The 22,487-nt window shown below is 35.5% G+C and overlaps 2 protein-coding genes across 5 annotated transcripts in view; one reads left to right on the top strand and one right to left on the bottom strand.

Moving 5' to 3' along the window:
• MICU1 (mitochondrial calcium uptake 1) overlaps window positions 1-22,487 on the top strand; it is a 224,005-nt gene that overhangs the window by 75,845 nt on the left and 125,673 nt on the right. For 2 of the 3 annotated variants that reach the window (XM_055535436.1, XM_055535453.1), the window contains exons 6-7: window positions 749-760; window positions 18,611-18,725. In XM_055535436.1, coding sequence (XP_055391411.1) covers window positions 749-760; window positions 18,611-18,725 — 127 coding nt within the window. The remainder of the gene's footprint in view (window positions 1-748; window positions 761-18,610; window positions 18,726-22,487) is intronic. The other variant, XM_055535443.1, reaches the window with a different exon arrangement.
• The window catches only part of MCU (mitochondrial calcium uniporter), a 438,436-nt gene that overhangs the window by 367,917 nt on the left and 48,032 nt on the right, over window positions 1-22,487 (bottom strand). The window lies entirely within an intron of this gene.

Genomic DNA, 22,487 nt, shown 5'->3' with positions numbered 1-22,487 from the left:
ATGAAATGCTAGAGAAAAGCATGCTGCTGCTGCTAAGTCACTTCAGTCGTGTCCGACTCTGTGTGACCCCATAAACGGCAGCCCACCAGGCTCCCCCGTCCCTGGGATTCTCCAGGCAAGAACACTGGAGTGGGTTGCCATTGCCTTCTCCAATGCATGAAAGTGAAAAATGAAAGTGAAGTCGCTCAGTCGTATCCGACTCTTAGCGACCCCATAGATGGCAACCTACCAGGCTCCTCTGCCCGTGGGATTTTCCAGGCTGAGTTGGTTGTCTATATCGTAAATATGGTTAGTAAACCAACAAATTTGCTGTGAAGTTAAAAAATATGTCATGAAATGACAATAAGATACCCTTAAAGGAAACCTTAATTAAAGAAATGGCTTGACTACCTATGAAAAAAAGTTAAATATTTGCTTTCCCTTTTCTTTAATAAATTAATTATTCATGTATTCTCTTTTTATAGTGTTGTCAAGTTTTTCTGAAATTGTGTGTTTTTTAGGGGAAGGTTAAGAATTGAATTACTTGGGTTTTTGTTTTGTTTTGTCCTACTGTACCTACTAGATAATATATAAAATATTTCTATGTATTTCTCATTTCCTGTTTACAGATTTTCAGTCCTTTTATTACAAATCTCATTTGGTCCTTATATGTTATAATTGTTTGTGATACATGTATGTTTAATTTAGGAGTTTTTGTTCATATAATCAAACAATGTCAATTTTTTTCTTTTTCTCATCTTCTGATCAGGATTTCTGGCAGGTACCGACTCAGCAGCATGTGCTTTAAATTAATTAATGTTTCAAAACCCATAGTAATGGTGCAGGGATAAAGGTTCAGTGCATGCTTATGTCCTTTCCCTGCTCCCTTCAGAATGATTCAGTTCCTGTCACTTTAAATTAACGTACTTTATCTCTAATATGACAGGTCAAATACTTCACAAGTCCTTGAGAATATAGAACCTAGCATAATTTAAAAGGAAGTTTTAACATTATGTGTCACACAAAAGTTAAAGAAACTATTTTAAACATTGTATAGTAGATACTCAGTTGGGCCATTTAAATTGTCTTAGTAGGGAAGCCATGTTCCTGGCTGAACTGTAACAGGGATGGTGAGACAACTCCAAGTGAAAAATTAGTCCTTTTTTTTTCTTTTGAAATTTCTTAAGTAATAAATACAGATAAGCAGTTACTTAGTTGTACTTAAGTCAGTAAAATGACTTGAGTAAACAGATGAAGCATTTAGAAACACTTCATTATTTTGCTTTTTTGAGCTAAACAACAGCTTTAACTTGGAAAAGCAACAAATACATAGAGAAAATGATGAAAAAGAATATATAGATTTGTAGGCTGACAAAGGAGAATTTCAAGGACACACGTAAGAAGTACTTTTCAAATTGATCTTTGAAGGTTTAGACTTCTTATAGTTTATAAACTACTAAAATGTATTCAAAAATATTCACTAAAAACATTATTCTTGCATTTCTTAATAAAAATATAAAACTTAATTAGAACATCTTTTGGCTTAAAATAATCAATTAGTGAATATTACAGGGTGTTCTTTATTTTTATACAACATTTTCCCTGTGCTTCCTTGTTCTTAAAATGGTATATATATTTGTAGTAGTTTCCTTACCAACCCCCCAAACCATTCATCCGGTTAGTGGTTCTGTAGATTATCTTAATTTTCCTTTAACTACATTCTGAAACAAATCAACAAATACTTAAATTATTATATCCAAATAATTGATTGATAACCTCATTATCAATGTTCCTTAAGTCCAGAGATTTTGTTTTAGAATAGCTATGGCTCAACCATCATGCAAAGTGCTAAGCAGCATAAATCAAATGAGATGTTAACACCTGCGATTGAGGAAAGCCACTTCCAGTTCTCTTATTTATGGCAGGACAGTTTGTAGGAAGCAGCTAAAAATTCTTATTAATAAGCTTTTTGTATTAAAAATAATAAGCTCTTTTTCTTAGAATAGATAGTGGGGAATTGTTGACTTACGTTGGGTTCTATAAATATTGCTCATTTTGGTGACACTAGTAAAAATTGTTTAAGCTTCCAAAGGTCAATGAGCAGTTACTTTATAGGAGAGGGCTTTCTTGCTTGCTTCCTTACAGGGATTTGTCCTTTGCATGCTAAGTTCCTGTTGCCTGTGGAAAGGCTGGAATCATTTTGTTGTTTTTTTTCCTGGTAGTACAGTATGAGTGCTATTCTTTAGATGCAGCTAATGAATGGTGTCAGTACTTATTATATTTCTGTAGGGAGTGACTGTAATGTCTCTTTCCAGTCCCTGAGTTCCACCACTGCTAAAGTCTGTTGATTTAACCCATGTCCTTGATTATTCATCTTGAACGAAGAAACAATAATATAATCATTAAGTGCTCCCAAGGAGGGTATAGTTTACATGGTTACCCCAAATATTAAGACTTATATTAAGATGTCTTTAAATACATTTTTATTTTAGATTTTGTTGTGTTTGAATTTGGGATCAACTGTGAACCCATTTGATTTATCATTGTTGATTTGAAAGCATGAACATGACTAACCATTACATTTCCAGTGCCTTTTTGTTTAGCATTTCCATCATGAAACAAAATTTGAAATTCACTTCAATCTGAAAGGACTTTGTTCCAAACTAACTTAATTTTAAAAATCATTTTAGCACAAACATGCTAGCATCTTTGAAAGTTACACAAATAGATTTCTATGAAAGTCACTCAAAACATTTTTTTTCTTCTAATGATGGCTAAAAATGATTTCTCAACTCATATGTGTTGACGACCTTTGACTGCAGAGGATAGTTCTTGGTTTGCATATTTATCTTTGCCATGGTGCATTTTTTTTAAAAATTTCTAAACTTAAAAATCTTCTCCAATTATAAATCAACCTAATATCTGCTAGTTAAGAAGATTATAGAGAATCATTACATTCTTTTAGTGAGACTTATTTTGCAAATTATTAAAATACATGTTTGAACAAATCAAGGCATAAAAATATCATGTGCACCTACATCATATACTAGATTTTCATCTTCAAGATAAATAAGCTAATACAAGCTAAACCTCAAGATTAGTATTTTACAATAACTAACTGTTTTGTTCCAACAGTATTTGATCTGCATTATCAGTTTTAGAAATTGCAAATAGTTGGGCTTCCCTCATAGCTCAGTTGATAAAGAATCTGCATGCAATGCAGGAAACCCAGGTTCAATCCTTGAGTCGGTAGATCCCCCTAGAGAAGGAAATGGCAACCCACTGCAGTATTCTTGCCTGGAGAATCCCATGGACAGAGGAGCCTAGCAGCCTACAGTCCATGGGGTTGCAAGAGTTGGACACGACTTAACAACTAAACCACCATATAGACACCTGATGTATTTTTGTGCATTTGATATAATACAACATACTATAGTTTGTGCATGGGTTCTGGAGTCAGATCATGACCTGTCCTGCCACTTTATAGCATTGTCACCTTGGGCTTCTTCTCTAACCCTCAGTTTTATATCTGTTAAGTGTAGGTAATAGTATCACCTATCTCATAGAATTGCAGTAAGAACTTAAAAGAGATAATAGAAGTGTTTAACAGAATACCTAGCATAGAATGGACTTCCCCAATGGCTCAGAGGGTAAAGAATCTGCCTGCTATGCAGGAGACACAGGTTCGATCCCTGTGTTCGATAGATTCCCTGGAGAAGAGAATGGCAACCTACTCCATTATTGTTGTCTGGAGAATTCCATGGACAGAGGAGCCTGGTGGGCTACAGTCCATAACATGCAAAGAGTCAGATACGACTGAGTGACTAAGCATGCACACAGAGAACATGCAAACTATAATTCTTAATATGTCTTTAATCATTGGTGGTGTTCAAGGAATACCTAAAACTGTTTGACTTTGAAATGATTTAAAAGTTCTTCATCCAAAGGATTTCCTGGGAAATGGTAGTTTCTAGAACAGTGTAAATCAAGGGTATGAACGGTGATCCTCAGAGTGAAGCTCTTTTTCTTTTTTCCTATGGTGTATTTTTTCTTGAAAGTGATTTTCCAAATAGAAGAAGGCACAACAGTATTAACTTATTTTTCAAAATTTGTATGTGAGGTTTTTTTCCCACGAAGTGATAGGGAAGCCTTTTCTAACCCATGGGACTGAAACCAGTATTGCTGCTGAGCTCAGGACAGTTCTTTTCAGCATTGATTGATTTGAGTGGCCAACATTCAAAATTAAATTCTTAGATTTGGATAGCAGATAATCAATAATGACAAAATATAGATTCTCCCACCCAGAGCTGCCTTGGAGCAAGTTTGCAGGCATAATGTGGTAGAAACTAACACGGTTGATGATTTTCCACATCTAGGGTTTTGATAACACCTCATCAAATACTAAGAACTGAAATAGATCATTTCAATAAAGTTATATCATTTCTTTGAAATGAATTCTATTGCATTACACTTTTGAATTTTTATCATTGCTTTAATCAAATCTTCTGCCACTGTTTTATTTTTTTTAAAGCATCCTCATTTATTATCCTTATTCTCTCTAGCCATCTAGTTAATGAAGTAGGAAAGCATTTGTATTCTAGGAGTTTGGAGTTGTTCTTAGAGCTAAAGTGGCTAGAATTGGGACTGAAAAGAGAACGGCTTTCTGCAAGAGTGAAGTTTCCAGGATCTTAAGCATTCACGTTCTGTAGTTTGTTGCACAGAAATTTTTGTTTGTTGCCTCAAATTCAATAATACTTTTAAAAAGTTTGAAACTGAGTTAGGAATAGAAGAAACCATGAACTATAAATTAGAAACATCTCAATTTAATTTTCATCTGACATATCCCCAAATTCTTTCTTTCTGCAAGTTCAGGTATGGGATAAAAGAAGAATAACAAGTATTTTAACTGTGCAACATTTTCTGTTTGATTGAGAATAGTGTGATTGTTTAAGATTGATATCTTACAAGGCTTTGGCACCTATCTATGCACCAACTAAACAATGAAGAGTAAGCATTAATTGCATGAGGAAATTGCTGACTTTTCTCTTTCTTTCTAACATCCTTCTTTCCTGGCCTTAACCCAGCCTTAGGTAGGAATACTATTATCATTTGGAAATGATATGCCAACATCGCATCTTTTGGAAGAAGCATATTATTATCATTGTTTCTGAAATACAACCTCAAGTACTTTTTGAGGGATTTGGGCAGGCTTTGAAATGTATTTCAGCAACATAGAGAAATGTTAGTATTAAAACAATCCAGTTATTTCCATCTCATAAAAGATGACATCTTAATGTAAATAGTAAAGCTGTGTTTTTTTATCAGATTTTCTATATACCAGAGATGTTTTGAAGTTTTAGATGATGTGTTAGCATCTATTTTGCTGGCACAGTCTATCAACTTTTATTCAACAGAAAAAAGTTTACCTTAAACTATAGAACTTGAAAAGTAGATCTTAACTAGAATAAATAATTGAGGTTAAGCTCCTAGATACGATTTTTTTTCTTTGGCTTTATCTAGTTGAGTCCTAGAAGGCAAAATTGTTGGCCTTATTTTGTTCAAACCTATTATAATACTCACTGTGTTTGAGCACAGTGAGTATTAACAAGTTTGTTTGAATCATGTCTGGAAATCCCAGTCCCAGGTCTCCTGATGGTTTCCTGCAATTTTAACCAGATATTTTATAAGTTTTTGTGATGGGTAAGAAACCAGAGTGTGAATCTTTCAGCATAAAGCCATCCTGGTGAAACAATTTGAGGTTTTAGACTAACTGAGAAGTATATTACACATGTAATTGCTGATTTGTTCTAAGTTTACTCAAGTCTTTCAGCTTATCTGAAAAATTAAAAGATTTAGATATGGTGCAGTTGAGATCAATACCAGGACTCCTATGAGGTTATTAATTTCTTTGTACTTGAGGTCAGTAATTTGAATGTCCTAGTGATATTGAGTCTATTGCTATGTTTTAAAATTTAAAACATAGAAGATCTAAGACTAGGTCATGTAAATGAATGGTAAAACAGTGAAATTTCATTTTAAGTCAGTGAGCTCACTGCTTTGAAATATTGTGCATAGTTTTGTTCTCCAAAAGGGGAATAACATTTGTCAGTAACTTGAATAGAAATTCTGTTGTGATCAGTTTATCTGCATTCTTTCAGAGAGTCAGGTGATTGGAGTAGTGTTTGATATGCAGCTTCTAAGGTACATAAAATAGTATAGTGATCTGTAAGGTATCTGCAAGTACTGCTTCTTTTTAAAATACCCAATTCTGTTTAATTGTCAGCATATATACTGAAGTAGTTGCTAGAATCTTAACCTCAGGAACTTTAATATGAAATAAGTTTCTATAAATTTTTTTACTGAATAATATGTTAATATGTTGCTTAATCTTATATTGTATGGTCTTACAATAGAATTAGAATATATTCTATTTCTTTTAACTTTTATATAGATATCTTCCTTTTAGTTTGTCTTGTTATGTTCATTATGTATATTGAATTTATAACATATTGAATTAAGTATAAATCATTATGATAGGTTTTCCTAGTAAAAATGCATATTAATACTAAATGTTCATTAGTAACAAAAAATATAAATAACCATCTCTGAAACAGTGAGAGTAAATGAGCATTACCATCAGTCTGCTAAGGAAGACTATGTTTTACTTGCTCTATGCCTCCTGAAGCGTATAAATGGTATTTGCTTAGAACAAAAGTGAGTTAAAATTTAGTCAAAGATAAAGCTTTATCCAAAAGATTAAGTGAAGAAACAGTTTACTTGACATTCTCAATTTGCAAAATGAAACATTGAGAAGACTTTAGAAATAAGAAAAAATAGCCAAAAACCTTCCTTCCACTGTCCTTTAAATCTTGATTTTCCATTTTCATCATACTTTGGTACTTTTAAAGATTCATTCATTGTTAAACTCAAATATATCTATTTTCACAGATTCTCCTCTGGCTTTGTTGTTTGACTTGAGGATATCATTTTATGGTAGAATCAGGCATTTGACTTGAAAAGATCAGCTAAGAAACATTCATGCAACACAAAATAGTCTAAAAATTTATTTTCTTCTTTCCAAATCTTGACATATTTATTTGATTCTCCTCCTAACTAATTTGATGGATCAGTTATGATGGTGTTATGATAGTTTTGGTGTTTGTGATTAATATATATTATGAATTTTATAAGAATTGTCTGAGTCTTTGAAACTTGAAAACCCACTTGTAAGTTCTTAAGAGTTAATAGATAGTTGTATATTCATAAATGTACCTGAACTACTCTTTGGTATGTGGATGCCTCAGAAAACATAATGTAACTTCTCTCCCTCTCTCCTTCTGCCCCCACCCCAACTCCAGAAGTATGGAAAAACAGTGCAGACCTTTACTAAAGAGACAGAAGACTGTTGCACAGGGCACATCACAAAGCATGACTAATTTAAAAGTCCTCTTTAAACATCTTTGTTTCTTGTTTTTAAAGAGCTACTGCAAAATACGTGTTCTCTGTCCATCCTCACACACATGTGTGCCCATATGTGCTCACCTGCCTTCTTTTCTCCGTTTTCCCAGCTTTGATGCTTTCTATTCCTCTCTGGTCACGTCTCCTTATCCTTTTTGGCTCACTTTTCAAGAGTCCATTTTCCTTTTATATTTATTCTCCCAGATGTCTTCTTCAACTTTTTCTTATGTAGAGCAGTTTGACCTTCTTTTGGCCTCTCCTGGTCCATATAGCTGTACTCAGTACAGCAGAGGTCTTGTATGTAGCCCTGCAAACAGAAATATTGTCTCATTTAGAGGGGTTTTCTCTAGGAGAAAAATCACACTAACTAAACTAGCACTGTGAAGTGTCAATGTAAAATAGCCCCTATGGTCTGATAGTAATTCTCAATCAGTATACAATTTAAGGTCTGTTCAGTGACATCTTTATTATCTCTGCAAATGTTATAATTGCCCCAATGGTGGGGGTGATTAGACCTAAACTATAACCCTAAATGCATCTCATGCAGGGTCTCTCAATCTACATTATTTATATTTTGGAAAACAATCATATGCTTTGCTAGTAATCAAAAGACCTTCAAAAGAAAATAGGCTGCTCAAGTCAGAAGCTATTAAAGAAGAGTGGATGCACACTTATATGTAAATTGATTTTTAACAAAGGTACCAAAATAATTAAATGGAGAAAGGAAGATGTTTTCAGCAAATGGCTTAGAAACAACTATGTATCTGTGGCGGATTCATTTTGATATTTGGCAAAACTAATACAATTTTGTAAAGTTTAAAAATAAAATTAAAAAAAAAGATAAACATTACTAAATTTCAAAAAAAAAAAATAATAAAATAAACCTTACACCCTTACTTCACTATACACAAAATTCTTTTGAAACGGATCATAGACCTAAGAATAAAATCTAAAACTATAAGGCTTCTAAAAAAAACCAGAGAATATTTTTATGGACCGGAGATAGGCAGAAATTTATTAGATAGAATACAGAAAGCAATAACCATAAGGGGAAAATTGAGAAATTAGATTCCATGAAGGTTTAAAACTTCTGATTATTGATACACAATAGAAATTATAAGCCACAGACTAATAGAATGTACTTTTAGTACATATTTGATTGTATTTGTTATCTGTTACCCAGTAACAAATCCAAACCTTAGTGGCTTAAGACAATTATTATTTCTTGTCTCATGCTTTCTGTGAATAAGAAATTGGGGACCAGTTTGCCTACATGATTTTGGCTCAGTCTTTTCCATTAAGTTGCAGTAAGGTGTTGGCTAGGACCTTAGTCATCTAGCTTGACCAGGGGTATAAGATTCATTTCTAATGTAGCTCACTCAGATGATTGATAAGATAGTACTGTTACTGAGAGGCCTCAGATCCTCTCTCTCTAGGCTCTCCATAAGCCTGCTTCTTAACTGTTCTGTTCTGATGACAGCTGGCTTCCCTCCAGCAGAGCAAGGTGCCTTTTATGCATTAGCATCAGAAGTCATACATTATCACTTGAACTGTATCCTATTAGTTACACCGACCAGCCCTGATTCAATGTGGGAAGAGACTAGATCTACATAAGGACATGGATACCAGAAGGCAAAAAACACTGGGGTCATTTTGGAGACACTGAAAAGAGTCTCACGTCTAGAACATACCATGATCAGTAATAAAAAGACAAACAACCCAATTAAAAATGGGCAGAAGACTTGAACAGATACTTCCTAAAGAAAGATATATTAATTGCCAATAAACTGAGTGCATAAAGTGCATAAAACATTAGTCATCAGAGAAATGCTCAATAAAACCATGATGAGAGAACCACTAAAATGGCTAAATTAAAGAAAGTGGCAACATAAATTTTGACAAAGATGTGTTGCAACTAGAACTTATACTCAACTTTCAGTTCAGTTCAGTTCAGTTGCTCAGTTGTGTCCGACTCTTTTCGACCCCATGAATCGCAGTACACCAGGCCTCCCTGTCCATCACCATCTCCCGGAGTTCACTCAGACTCATGTCCATCGAATCAGTGATGCCATCCAGCCATCTCATCCTCTGTCGTCCTCTTCTCCTCCTGCCCCCAATCCCTCCCAGCATCAGAGTCTTTTCCAATGAGTCAACTCTTTGCATGGAGTTTCAACATTAGTATCATTCCTTCCAAAGAAATCCCAGGGCTGATCTCCTTCAGAATGGACTGGTTGGATCTCCTTGCAGTCCAAGGGACTCTCAAGAGTCTTCTCCAACACCACAGTTCAAAAGCATCAATTCTTTGGCGCTCAGCTTTCTTCACAGTCCAACCCTCACATCCATACATGACCACAGGACAAACCATAGCCTTGGCTAGACGGACCTTTGTTGGCAAAGTAATGTCTCTGCTTTTCAATATGCTATCTAGGTTGGTCATAACTTTTCTTCCAAGGAGTAAGCGTCTTTTAATTTCATGGCTGCAGTCACCATCTGCAGTGATTTTGGAGCCCCAAAAAATAAAGTCTGACACTGTTTCCACTGTTGCCCCATCTATTTCCCATGAAGTGATGAGACCAGATGCCATGATCTTAGTTTTCTGAATGTTGAGCTTTAAGCCAACTTTTTCACTCTCAACTTTACTTGCAAGTAAAATAGCAAGTAAAAAAGTTACAACTTGGAGGAAAGTCAAAATAGCCAAAATCTGAAACATGCCTGTGTTTAATCAATAAAGGAATGAATAAGTTTTGATATTACTGTGTGTATTAGTATTGGATGCACAATATAATTAATGCACAAAATAAACTGCATAAATTACTTATTTTTATTTTGTCGAGTTATCATACTACTCTGCAATCAAAATTAATGAGTTGCTAGTTAATAGAGTGTGGATGAATCTCCCCAGCACTATGCTAAGCCATAGAAGCTGCACACTGAAGCATATATGTTGATGATACCATTTGTAGGCAGTTCTAGAATAGGCAAAACTAATCCATGGTGCAATAATATGGTGGGAATTAACTGTGAAGGGGCATAAAAGAACATCAGGGGTGGTTGAAATGTCCTGCAACCCAAATATAGTATGTACCTGGGTTAGTCAGATATGTGTTTATAGAACTCATTGAATTGTATATTGGATTTGTGCATTTCACCATAAGTGGACTTTACTTAAAACTGCAACAAATATTGAACTCTACATTTGTTTTTTGCAGAGATAATTAACAACTGTGAAACTATCTTTCTTGTATTCTAAGCCTGAGCAAATGAGTAAATGTATTGCAGATAATGGGAATCAGTTTTCTCCTCTTTGGAGAAGGGAGTAACATGTATAAAGGGCAAGACTAAATTGTACTCTGTGATATTAAAATGGAATTAGAGATATTATGAATTCATAGTTTATAATAGACAGATATGATTGTAATCATGAGGAAATACCAGTCTAATTCAAATTGAGGAATATTTTGCAATATAATTCACCTGTACTTTTCAAATTGTTCAAGGTCAAAAACTGTAAAGAAACCAAATATAGTCATGAATCTGGTAGGGGATGTACATGCTAGGGCTGAATGACTACTAAGAGGAAAACCTCAACAGACCCTAAACTTTCATCTCTGGCTGATGTGTAGCTTCCATGAAAACAAGAAGTCAAAGGTAGAATGGTAAACAATGGCTAAGCATTGAAAGAATACCCACCACAGAGCCAATCTGCAAGCATCTAGAGAGTTTGTCTTTCCCACCCTTTGGATCCAGGAACTTAAGGAAATCTCTGTCAGATCATCAGCTGGTAATGAAACAGAGATTTGAGTGACTATGCTTGACAAAGTGTTTACAGAAGAATTTAGAAAAATTATTAGAGAAATGACTACACCCCACACAAGCACCAACAACAAACCCTGAGCAGGTGGGAGAACCCTATTTCCAGAATTACCACATTATAATATAGAAAATGTTCAATTTTCAGTAAGAAATTATGCTTGAAAAGAAAGTATGACTCAGGAAAAGAAAGGAATAGGAACTATCCTTGAGAAAGCTCAGATATTGATCCTACTATAAACAGACTTTAAATCAACTGTCCTAAGTATCCTCACAGAGCTAAAGGAAAGTACACTAATGAAGCTAAGGGAATCAAGGAGAATGAGTTTTGCTGCTGCTGCTGCTGCTGCTGCTGCTGAGTCGCTGCAGTCGTGTCTGACTCTGTGAGACCCCATAGACAGCAGCCCACCAGGCTCCCCTGTACCTGGGATTCTCCAGGCAAGAACACTGGAGTGGGTTGGCATTTCCTTCTCCAATGCATGAAAGTGAAAAAAGAAAGTGAAGTCACTCAGTCATGTCCGACTCTTAGTGACCCCATGGACCGCAGCCTACCAGGCTTCTCTGTCCATGGGATTTTCCATGCAAGAGTACTGGAGTGGGGTGCCATTTCCTTCTCCAGTGCATGAAAGTGAAAAGTGAAAGTGAAGTTGCTCAGTCATGTCTGACTCTGAAGTAATAGCAATAAAGAGATACAAATTGTAAAAAAAAAAAAAAAAAAAAGTATCAAATAGAAATTCTGGAACTAAACATTTCCTATAGCTGAAAGGAAAATTTTAGTGACAGGGTTCAACAGCAGATTTGAATACACAGGAAAAATCTTCAGTGAACGTGAAGGTAGGTCAATTAATACTATCCAGTCTGAAAAAACAGAAGAAAAAAAAATGAAGAGAAATGAACACAGCTTAAGAGACTATGTGACACTACCAAGTATACCAACATATGTATAATAGGAATTTCAAAGGGCAAGGAGAGAAGAAAAGGGGCAGAAAGAATATTTGAAGATATAATGGCTGAAAACATTCCAAATTCAATGAAATATATGAATCTACACATCCAAGAAGCTGAATAACTCCCAACAGGAAAAAATCCCAGACCCACACTGAGACACATAATTACTGTCAAAAGCTGAAGTTGCTGAATCTTGAAAACAGCAAGAAAGAAGCAACTTACAACATACAACCTATACACAATAAGATTAACAACCGGTTTCTCTTCAGATACTATGAAGGACAGAGGGCTGACATATTTAGAGTACTGAAAGAAAAAATTGTCAACCAAGAATTCTATACCTACAAAATTATTCTTCAAAAATGAAGGAGATAGATATTAAACCATTCACAGATTAAGAAAAACTGAGGGAGTTTGTTGGTAGTAGCTCTACTCTACCCCAAATACTAAAATGAGTACTTTAAGGCTGAAATGAAAGGACACTAGATAATAACTTGAAGCTATATTAAGAAATAACACTAGCAAAGATAACATAGGTAAATTAAAAAGGCAATATTTTATTTGTAGTGTATAACTCCTGTTCATCCCTCTGTGATTTAAAAGACAAATGTGTAAGACAGTAATTAAAAAATCTATGTTAATGGTCACACTGTATAAAAATGTAATTTGTGAAAATACTATAAAGGAAAATGGAACTCTACAAGAGTAGAATTTTTCAAAATACTGTTCAAGTTGGTATTTATTCAAACTAGATTGCTGTAAATTTAAGATGTTAATTGTAATCCACAGAGTGGCCACTAAGAAAATAACTAGGTATGGTTCCATTTACATGAAATATCCAGAAAAAGTAAAGACAGAAAGTACATTAGTGGTTTCCAGGGGCTAGAGGGAGGAGCAGTGGAATGTGACTAAATGGATAAGGGGTTTCCAAATGGGGTGATGAGAACATTCCGGAACCAGGTAGTGGTGGTGGTTATATAATGTTTTTATTGTACTTAATACCACCAAATTGTACATTTTAAAATGGTTAACATGGTAAATTTTATGGTAAGTACATTTTACCACAGGTTTAAAAAATTATGAAAAAAAAAAAAAGAGCATGGTACTGGCATAAAAATAGACACATAAATCAGTGGAGTGAAATGAGGAATCCAGAAATAAATGCACATATATATGGTCAATTTGTTTTCAACAAGAGTACCAGATGGTAAAAGAATAATCATTTCAATAAATGGTATGGGCTCAACTGGATATCACATGCAAAAGAATAAATTTAGTCCCTACCTCTCATTAATACAAAGTTAACTCAAAATAGATCAGTGACCTAAATATAAAAGCTAAAACTGCAGAACTGTTAGAGAAACAGGTAAATCTTCATGATCCTGGATTTTGTGATGAAGTCTTTGATATGACATTAAAAGCACAAGCAATAAGAAAAAAATAGACAAGTTGAGCTTCATCAATATTTAAAATTTCTATGCACCAAAGAACATAATCAGGAGAGTGAAAGGCAATGAGCAGAATGAAAGAATTTATTTGCAAACCTTGTATCAGATACATGTTTAGTATATAGAATATATAGAGAAACTTACAACTCAACAACAGAAAACAAATAACCCAATTCAAAAAAATGGGCAAAGGATTTGAATAGATATTTCTCCAAAGAAATACAAATCGCCAACAGACACATGAAAAGATGCTCAACATCATTAGACACTAGGGAAATGTAAATCAAACCACAATAAAATACAAGTTGGCACTCACTAAGATGGATATAATTTAAAAAATGAAAAAAAAACTCAGGATGTGGAGAAATTGGAACCATTTTACATTGCTGGTAGTAATGCAAAATGGTATAGCTGCTGTGGAAAACAGTTTGGCCACTCTGCAAAAATGTGAACATAGATGTGTGATATGACTCAGCAGTTCCATTCCCAGATATATACCCAAAAGAATTGAAAGCAGATACTCAAACAAATACTTGTACGTGAATGTACATAGTAGCATTATTCACAACAGCCGAAAGGTGGAAACAACTCAAATACCCTTTAATGGATGAATGGATAAACAATTTATGGTATATATACAATGGAATATTATTTGGCAATAAAAAGGAATGAAATACTGATTGCTGCTACAACACAGATGGACCAACAAAAACCATGATCTGCAAAAGAAACCAAATTTTAAAAGCCCACACATTTTATGGTTAAATGGTTAGAATGCTGAATTGTATGTAATGTGAATTTTACCACAATGGAAAATAATAATAAACCTCCAAAGGAAAAAACAAAGATGGACAAAGAAAGCTATTTTGGATTAGTGGAGATTAAAATGACATGACAACTAAAGGCCATTTATGTTTGTGGACTACACCCTGGACTAGAAGGAAAGTTCAGTTAGTTCAGTCGTGTCCTACTCTTTGCAACCCCATGGACTGCAGCATGCCAGGCCTCCCTGTCCATCACCAACTCCTGGAGTCTACTCAAACTCAAGTCCATTGAGTTGGTGATGCCATCCAACCATCTCATCCTCTGTCATCCCCTTCTCCTGCCTTCAATCTTTCCCAGCATCAGGGTCTTTTCAAATGAGTCTGTTCTTTGCATCAGGTGGCCAAAGTATTGGAGTTTCAACTTCAATATCAGTCCTTCCAGTGAATATTCAGGACTGATTCCCTTTAGGATGGACTGGTTGGATCTCCTTGCAGTCCAAGGGACTCTTCAAGTGTCTTCTCCAACATCACAGTTCAAAGGCATCAATTTTTTGGCACCCAGCTTTCTTTATAGTCCAACTCTCACATCCTTACATGATTACTGGAAAAACCGCAGCTTTGACTAGACAGACCTTTGTTGGCAAAGTAATGTCTCTGCTTTTTAACATGCTGTCTAGGTTGGTCACAACTTTTCTTCCAAGGAGTAAACATCTTTTAATTTCATGGCTGCAGCCACCATCTGCAGTGATTTTGGAGCCCCAAAAAATAAAGTCAGCCACTGTTTCCACTGTTTCCCCATCTATTTGCCATGAAGTGATGGGACCAGATGCCATGATCTTCGTTTTCTGAATGTTGAGCTTTAAGCCAACTTTTTTACTCTGCTCTTTGACTTTCGTCAAGAGGCTCTTTAGCTGTTCTTCGCTTTCTGCCATAAGGGTTGTGTCATCGGCATATTTGAGGTTATTGATATTTCTCCCAGCAATCTTGATTCCAGCTTGTGCTTCATCCAGCTCAGAATTTCTCATGATGTACTCTGCATATAAGTTAAATAAGCAGGGGACAATATGCAGCCTTGACGTACTCCTTTTCCTATTTGGAACCAGTCTGTTGTTCCATGTCCACTTCTAACTTACTTCCTGACCTGCATACAGATTTCTCAGAACGCAGGTCAGGTGGTCTGGTATTCCCATCTCTTGAAGAATTTTCCGCAGTTTGTGGTGATCCACACAGTCAAAGGCTTTGGCATAGTCAATAAGGCAGAAATAGGTGTTTTTCTGAAACTCTCTTGCTTTTTCAGTGATCCAGCAGATGTTGGCAATTTGATCTATTTTCAATTTGATCTCTTATTCCTCTACCTTTTCTAAAACCAGCTTGAACATCTGGAAGTTCACGGTTTACGTATTGCTGAGGCCTGGCTTGAAGAATTTTGAGCATTACTTTACTAGCGTGTGAGATGAGTGCAATTGTGTGGTAGTTTGAGCATTCTTTGACATTGTCTTTCTTTGGGATTGGAATGAGGAATGACCTTATCCAGTCCTGTGGCCACTGCTGAGTTTTCCAAATTTGCTGGCATTTTGAGGGCAGCACTTTAGCTCAACTGGAATTCCATCACCTCCACTAACTTTGTTCGTAGTGATGCTTCCTAAGGTCCAGTTGACTTCACATTCCAGGATGTCTGGCTCTAGGTGAGTGATCACACCATTGTGATTATCTGGATCGTGAAGATCTTTTTTGTATAGTTCTGTGTATTCTTGCCACCTCTTCTTAATATGTTCTGCTTCTGTTAGGTCCATAGAAGGAAAGTATTAATAGCTAAAAAGTAAATTACTGAGATAGTTTGCTAAATTTGATAATAGGCTGTGGATTACAAGTAATAATATGTATCAGTGTTAAATATCCTGATTTTATCAAATTTTTACTGTAGTATATGAGAGAATGTCTTTGTTCATAGGAGGTATTTATTGAAGTCTAAAGGGTCATGGCTCCAAGTTTTGATACAATGTAAAAGAAGATATGTAAAATGATAAAGCAAATAAGGAGATATGTAAACTGTTGGTGAATGTGAGTAAAAAGCATATGGGAGTTCCTTATACAGTTCTCTCCACTTTTCTGAGTTTGAAATTACCTCAAAATTAAAAGTTATAAACTTAAGATTTGTCTTTTTATTTTCTGAGCAGCAGCATGGTCCAGATGATTCTTAGAAAAATAATATTGGATATGTTTTTTTGGCCTGGTTTCCTCCTTTCAGTTTGTCCTTAGATTTTTGTCTAAGATTTTGTCTAAGATTTTTGTTTCTCAACTTCTGGATCCCAATGTACTATTTATTTTCTTTTATTATAGCAGTCTCTCTATAAGATTATTACATAATTAATATGGGTTACTCAGCTTCTATTCATATTTATTCTCATAAGTAAGATTGTATGCCATTGACAGCCTATTCTCATTTTGTGTATTTTTTTCTAGTTCACATGCTTTTCCTTTGCAGTATCTTGGATAATGTTAAAAAATGTACAATTTTCTTTTGAGAAATTAAAATATTAACTTCCCAGTGAACAACTTTGCTTCTCTTTTCATCCAGTAGCCTTTTTTTGTCTGAAATTTGTGTTTAATCTGTTGGTAGAAGATCAAGTGTGATATGAGGTCTAACCTTAATTGGACTGTGGGCTCATTTTTGGTTTTGGCTCAAGCAAGTAATCTCTAAATGCTGTTAGGCCAGACCAGGCTTTCTGCCCATCACAAATGAGTCAGAGAAGCCCTTTCCTTAGTAGAAACTGCCATCAAAACCTCTTACTGCTTTATTGGCATTCAACTTTGGATTTTTGCCTTTTCCACCGTTGCTGTTTCATATTATAAGCAAATATCCAGGAGAGGCTATTTTGAGGGGGTTTACTAAGAAGATCATGATGATTCATTTGGTCCTCATGTCTTCCATTGGTTAACCACTTTTCTTTCCTTTGTGTGTATGATGGGATCTTCACTAGACAGAGGTAACCTATTGGGTGGCTGTGTACCTGGATGGTGGTGTGGTGGTGCTTGTTGGTTTAGTTTCCATGACGCTCCTCCCAAGGTTATGCTTGCAGTGCTGCTGCTTACTTTGTGCTTGCATGATATTACTTTGACTGCGCTTTGTTGGTTTGGATTTTTAAAACCTCCTCTCTCTTTTTTTGGTACCTAGAATAATTCCTGAAATTTCTTTGGTTGGTCCAAAGTGAGTCAAACTTATAAAAATGAGTTTCAAGTCTAACTCTTTGATGGATCCTTTTCAGTTTTTGAAAGTATCATCAATGTCACCTCTTAAGTTTCTGGTCTGGTAGGGAATCAGAAAAAAAAAGGGGGGAGGGGTAGGTTTCCCTTAAACACCCAGGAATAGACTGCTTCCCGGATAGACCATTTCTGAACCTGAGAATGGTTCTCAGAGAGAGCTGACAGAGCTCTCTCTCAGAGAGGGACCTGAGAGAGCTAACAAACTCTCTTTGTTAGCATATAGATTAAAGAAAATAAATACATACACAGAGTTAAAACTAAGTTATAGGAGAGTTTCTTCAAATAGCTAAAATTTAGGAGCCTCCACCAAAGTAACAGTAAATATGACTAAATTATATCATGCCTAAAGCTTGATGTGTATGTCTGATTTGACATATTTCAGAGGTGCTATTTACTCTGTAAACTGTTCTACATTTCAAAAACTAAGATTCTTGGGGTTCATAAGATATAAGTTAAAATTAATATTTCAGAAATTAATTTTCTGAGCATTTGGGTGGGTGTTGACAATAGTTGCTAACTTCTTCATTTCTGATCACTAGTTCTAATCATTAGTTGTTTTTCTTGGGTATTTAGAACTGATTTTTTTCCCCTACCTTATATACCTCTATAGAAAAAGGTGGATTGTTTTTCAAACTCAGAAACAAATTCAGACCTGAAGCGGGCCTGTTATATATTAAATGGCAGGAGTTCATAAAACTGAAAACTTTGCATTGCTCACATTAAGCCAGTGTTGGAGCAAATAAACAAAATCATCTTTTGCTTATAATTTTAATCATCTTAAAAACTGTAAAGGATTCATTAATTTGGAATGGCCATCAGAGAAATGCTTACAATAAATAGCATAAAACTGTCAGATAAATGGTCATTCATCTCTAACTATTTATATTCTTATTCTGTTATATCTTCTTTTTATCTTTTGGTTGGACCCATACTCAATAGAAAATTGCCCAGGAACGAGAAAAATTTGCTGATGAAGGCAGTATATTTTACACCCTTGGAGAATGTGGACTCATATCCTTTTCAGACTACATTTTCCTTACAACTGTTCTTTCGAGTAAGTATGAACTTTTTATTCACTTACAGGTAGCATACAGGATTATAAAAAGAGTTAAGTTGATTGGAAGAGGAAACAAAACATGTTTGCAAAGTTAATGAATGATAAGTTACATCAAATTTCATTTGTTTTGGAGTCTCTATAACTTGTATATAGAACCACCTGAAAAACAGGGAGGAAAATAAAGTATCCAGGTAAAGTTAGAAGAAAACAAAAAAGCAACTGTGAAGTTACCTTTTAACTGTTTGAAGCTCAAGATAATTTATACATTGCCTGCTCCTTTAGCCCTCATTAATGTTTATACTTCCTCAGTAAAACACATATTAATCTAGTATTTCCTTTACTAAAGATGATTGGCTCGGTTGTTCTAATTGTGTTGAACATTCATTTTTGAACCTTGGAAGATTACTTCTTAAAACACAAAACTCAGCTTTTACTCCTTTAGAGCACTGATGAATTTCTGATTATTCTAGGCTAAACAGTTTTGTTGATTAGTATGCTACTGTAAGTGTTCTTAGCATTATTTCCCTTTAGTATGACTTTGTTTTAACCATTCAGAAAAAAAAGTGTATGTCTCTAGCTCTCTGTGTGCATTCCATTGAAATCTACCTAACTTGATCCAAAGAGATCTGATACTTGAAAGAAGTGATTCTCAATTTTTTTCCCATGGAGGATAGAACCAAATAAAAATAAGCACCTCTTCCTACCCTTCTCCAGAGTAGGCATCTATAAAGATAAAACTGTAAACAGTTTTCCAAACTTATGGTTTCCAGTGGGGAAGGGATGAGGAGGGATAAATTGGGAGATTGGGATTGACATATGTACTACTGTATATAAGTGTGTTAGTCGCTCAATCGTGTCCAACTCTTTGCGACCTTATGGACTATAGCCCACCAGGCTCCTCTGTCCATGAAATTCTCCAGGCAAGGATACTGGGGTGGTTTGCCATTTCCTCCTCCAACTGTATATAAAATAGATAATTAATAAGGACCTACTGTATAGCACAGGGAACTCTTCTCAATACTCCATAATGACCTATATGGGAAAAATATCTAGAAAAGAGTGAACATATGTGTAATTGATTTACTTTGCTGTGTAGCAGAAACCAACACAACATTGTATATCAACTGTATTCCATAAAAAAGATTAAAAAAAAATTTTTTTAAACTATAAACAATTTTCAGTAAATGATATACACAGTTCCTGCCATAGCTGTGACCACTGTTACTCTTCTTTCCTCCAATTGACAGAAAAAATGAACAAACATAGACTGATATGCTTTACCACAGCTGTCCCTGAGTACCAAAGTAATTGAATAAATTTGTAGTGGACCAGTGCTCTAGCAGCATAGATATATATTAACTTGTTATGAAGACCCAAAATAGTAAACTCAAAGCACATTTGTGATCTTATATTTTGTATTATTAATATTATTTTGATGCATTTTCAAAACAGACTTCAGTTCAAATCCTGGCCCCACCACTTCTTACCTATGATTAAGTGTCAGGAAGACCACAGAGCAGAATCTTCAGTTTCTGTTGAAGATAGAAACTGTACATTGTGTAGCTCCCTAAATTCAGATTTTTTTTTAAAAGTCACATTGACTTGTGAGTACTGGGAACCCCTCCAAGTAGCTCTACAGGTCTGGGCACCTTTACTTCTTCGTACTCAGCTCCTGGCTTAACCTTGGTGTGTGGTTTACAAAAAATGCTTAAAATTACAATCGCATATACTTTCTGTATTTGTCAGGATGAGAAAATATGATAAGGATATGATTTTTAAGATTTTCTCTTTTCACTAGTTTTAAGCATTTTGATTATTATATGCTTTTAGTATTTCTCTTCCCTCATTGCAGGCAGACTCTCTACCAGCTGAGCCATCAGGGAAGCCCTGTATTTCTCAGCCTTAGCACTGTTGATGTTGTAGGCAGGGTAACTGATTTTTGTGAGGGCTGTCCTTTCCATTATAGGCTGTTTAGCAGCGTTCCTGGCCTCTGCACATTAGATGCCAGGCATGCACACTTTCCCCCACCCTGTTGTTACAAACAAAAATGTCATTGTCAAATGTCCCCAGAGGAGTAGGAATGGGGAGGAATAATCCCTGGTTGAGAACCACTGACGTAGTTTTTAGCAGGGCTGTTTGGTTTTCGTTTCATATGTACCTCTCTAGTGTTCTTGTGTTTCTTGTCTTGGGATTCTTTGAGTTTTGGGGTCTGTGGGTTTATAGTTTTCATCAAATTTGGAAAAATTTCAGCTCTTATTTCACCAAATACTTTTCTTTGAGGACTTCAATTGCACCTACATTTTCCTTATATCAACTGTGTAATGTTTGTAGTTTACTATCTTCATTTTACAGATGAGGAAATTGAGGCATACAAAACAATTAAAAACTTGCAATAAATGTTGGAGAGGGTGTGGAGAAAAGGGAACTCTCTTACACTGTTGGTGGGAATCCAAACTAGTACAGCCACTATGGAGAACAGTGTGGAGATTTCTTAAAAACTGGAAACAACTGCCGTACAACCCAGCAATCCCACTGCTGGGCATACACACCGAGGAAACCAGAATTGAAAGAGACACGTGTACCCCAGTGTTCATCACAGCACTGTTTATAATAGCCAGGACACGGAAGCAACCTAGATGTCCATCAGCAGATGAATGGATAAGAAAGCTGTGGTACATATATACAATGGAGTATTACTCAGCCATTAAAAAGAATACATTTGAATCATTTCTAATGAGGTGGATGAATCTGGAGCCTATTATACAGAGTGAAGTAAGCCAGAAAGAAAAACACCAATACAGTATACTAACATATATATATGGAATTTAGAAAGATGGTAACGATAACCCTGTATGCGAGACAGGATAAGAGACACAGATGTATATAACAGTCTTTTAGACTCTGTTGGAGAGGGTAAGGGTGGGATGATTTGGGAGAATGGCATTGAAACATGTATATTATCATATGTGAAACGAATCACCAGTTCAGATTCGATTCATGACCCAGGGTGCTCGGGGCTGGTACACTGGGATGACCCAGAGGGATGGTACGGGGAGGGAGGTGGGAGGGGGGTTCAGGATGGGGAACACGTGTACACCCGTGGCGGATTCATGTCAATGTATGGCAAAACCAATACAATATTGTAAAGTAATTAGCCTCCAATTAAATACATTTATATTAAAAAAAAAAACAAACTTGCCTCAAGTCCCACAGTAAGTAGATGATTTAGGGCTTGAACCCAGGCCACTCCAGCACATGGGCTTCTGTCACTTGGCTTTACTGCAGTGGTCACGTTTTCAGCAGTGATAAGCCATAGCTTACCATAGTGCCTCTTCTTTCTCTAAAATGGAACTGTGGAAAGGCTGGTCATAAACTCTCCTGTAGATAATGGGCAGTTCAGGCATTCTTAAAATCCGTATGTTGTGCACTGCATTGTTTACTTTATTTAACACATCATGGAGGGAAATATGCCACAGAAATGACATTGAGATCAGTTATTTCCCACATCCTAATTGCTGCTAGAACGATAAGTGAGGCATTCAGTGAATCCACCTTTTTGTGAATAACAAGGAATCATTACATCTAAATAACACTTCTTGCCAGGTCGTCAGGCAAGAAGAAATGCAATCCTTTAAACACCAAAAGCTTTGCTAGGGAGTGGCTTGGGCCTTGGAGAATACATTAGCATATTTATTCATGTGTTACTCTAATGAACAACATGGACCATTCTTCAGATTTCTAATGGAAAACCAGCTAGAG

This window comes from Bubalus kerabau, chromosome 1 (genome assembly GCF_029407905.1).
Source record: "Bubalus kerabau isolate K-KA32 ecotype Philippines breed swamp buffalo chromosome 1, PCC_UOA_SB_1v2, whole genome shotgun sequence".
NCBI lineage: Eukaryota > Metazoa > Chordata > Mammalia > Artiodactyla > Bovidae > Bubalus > Bubalus kerabau.
The sequence above is the reverse complement of the archived record's forward strand: the minus strand, read 5'-3'. Positions and strand labels throughout refer to the sequence as shown.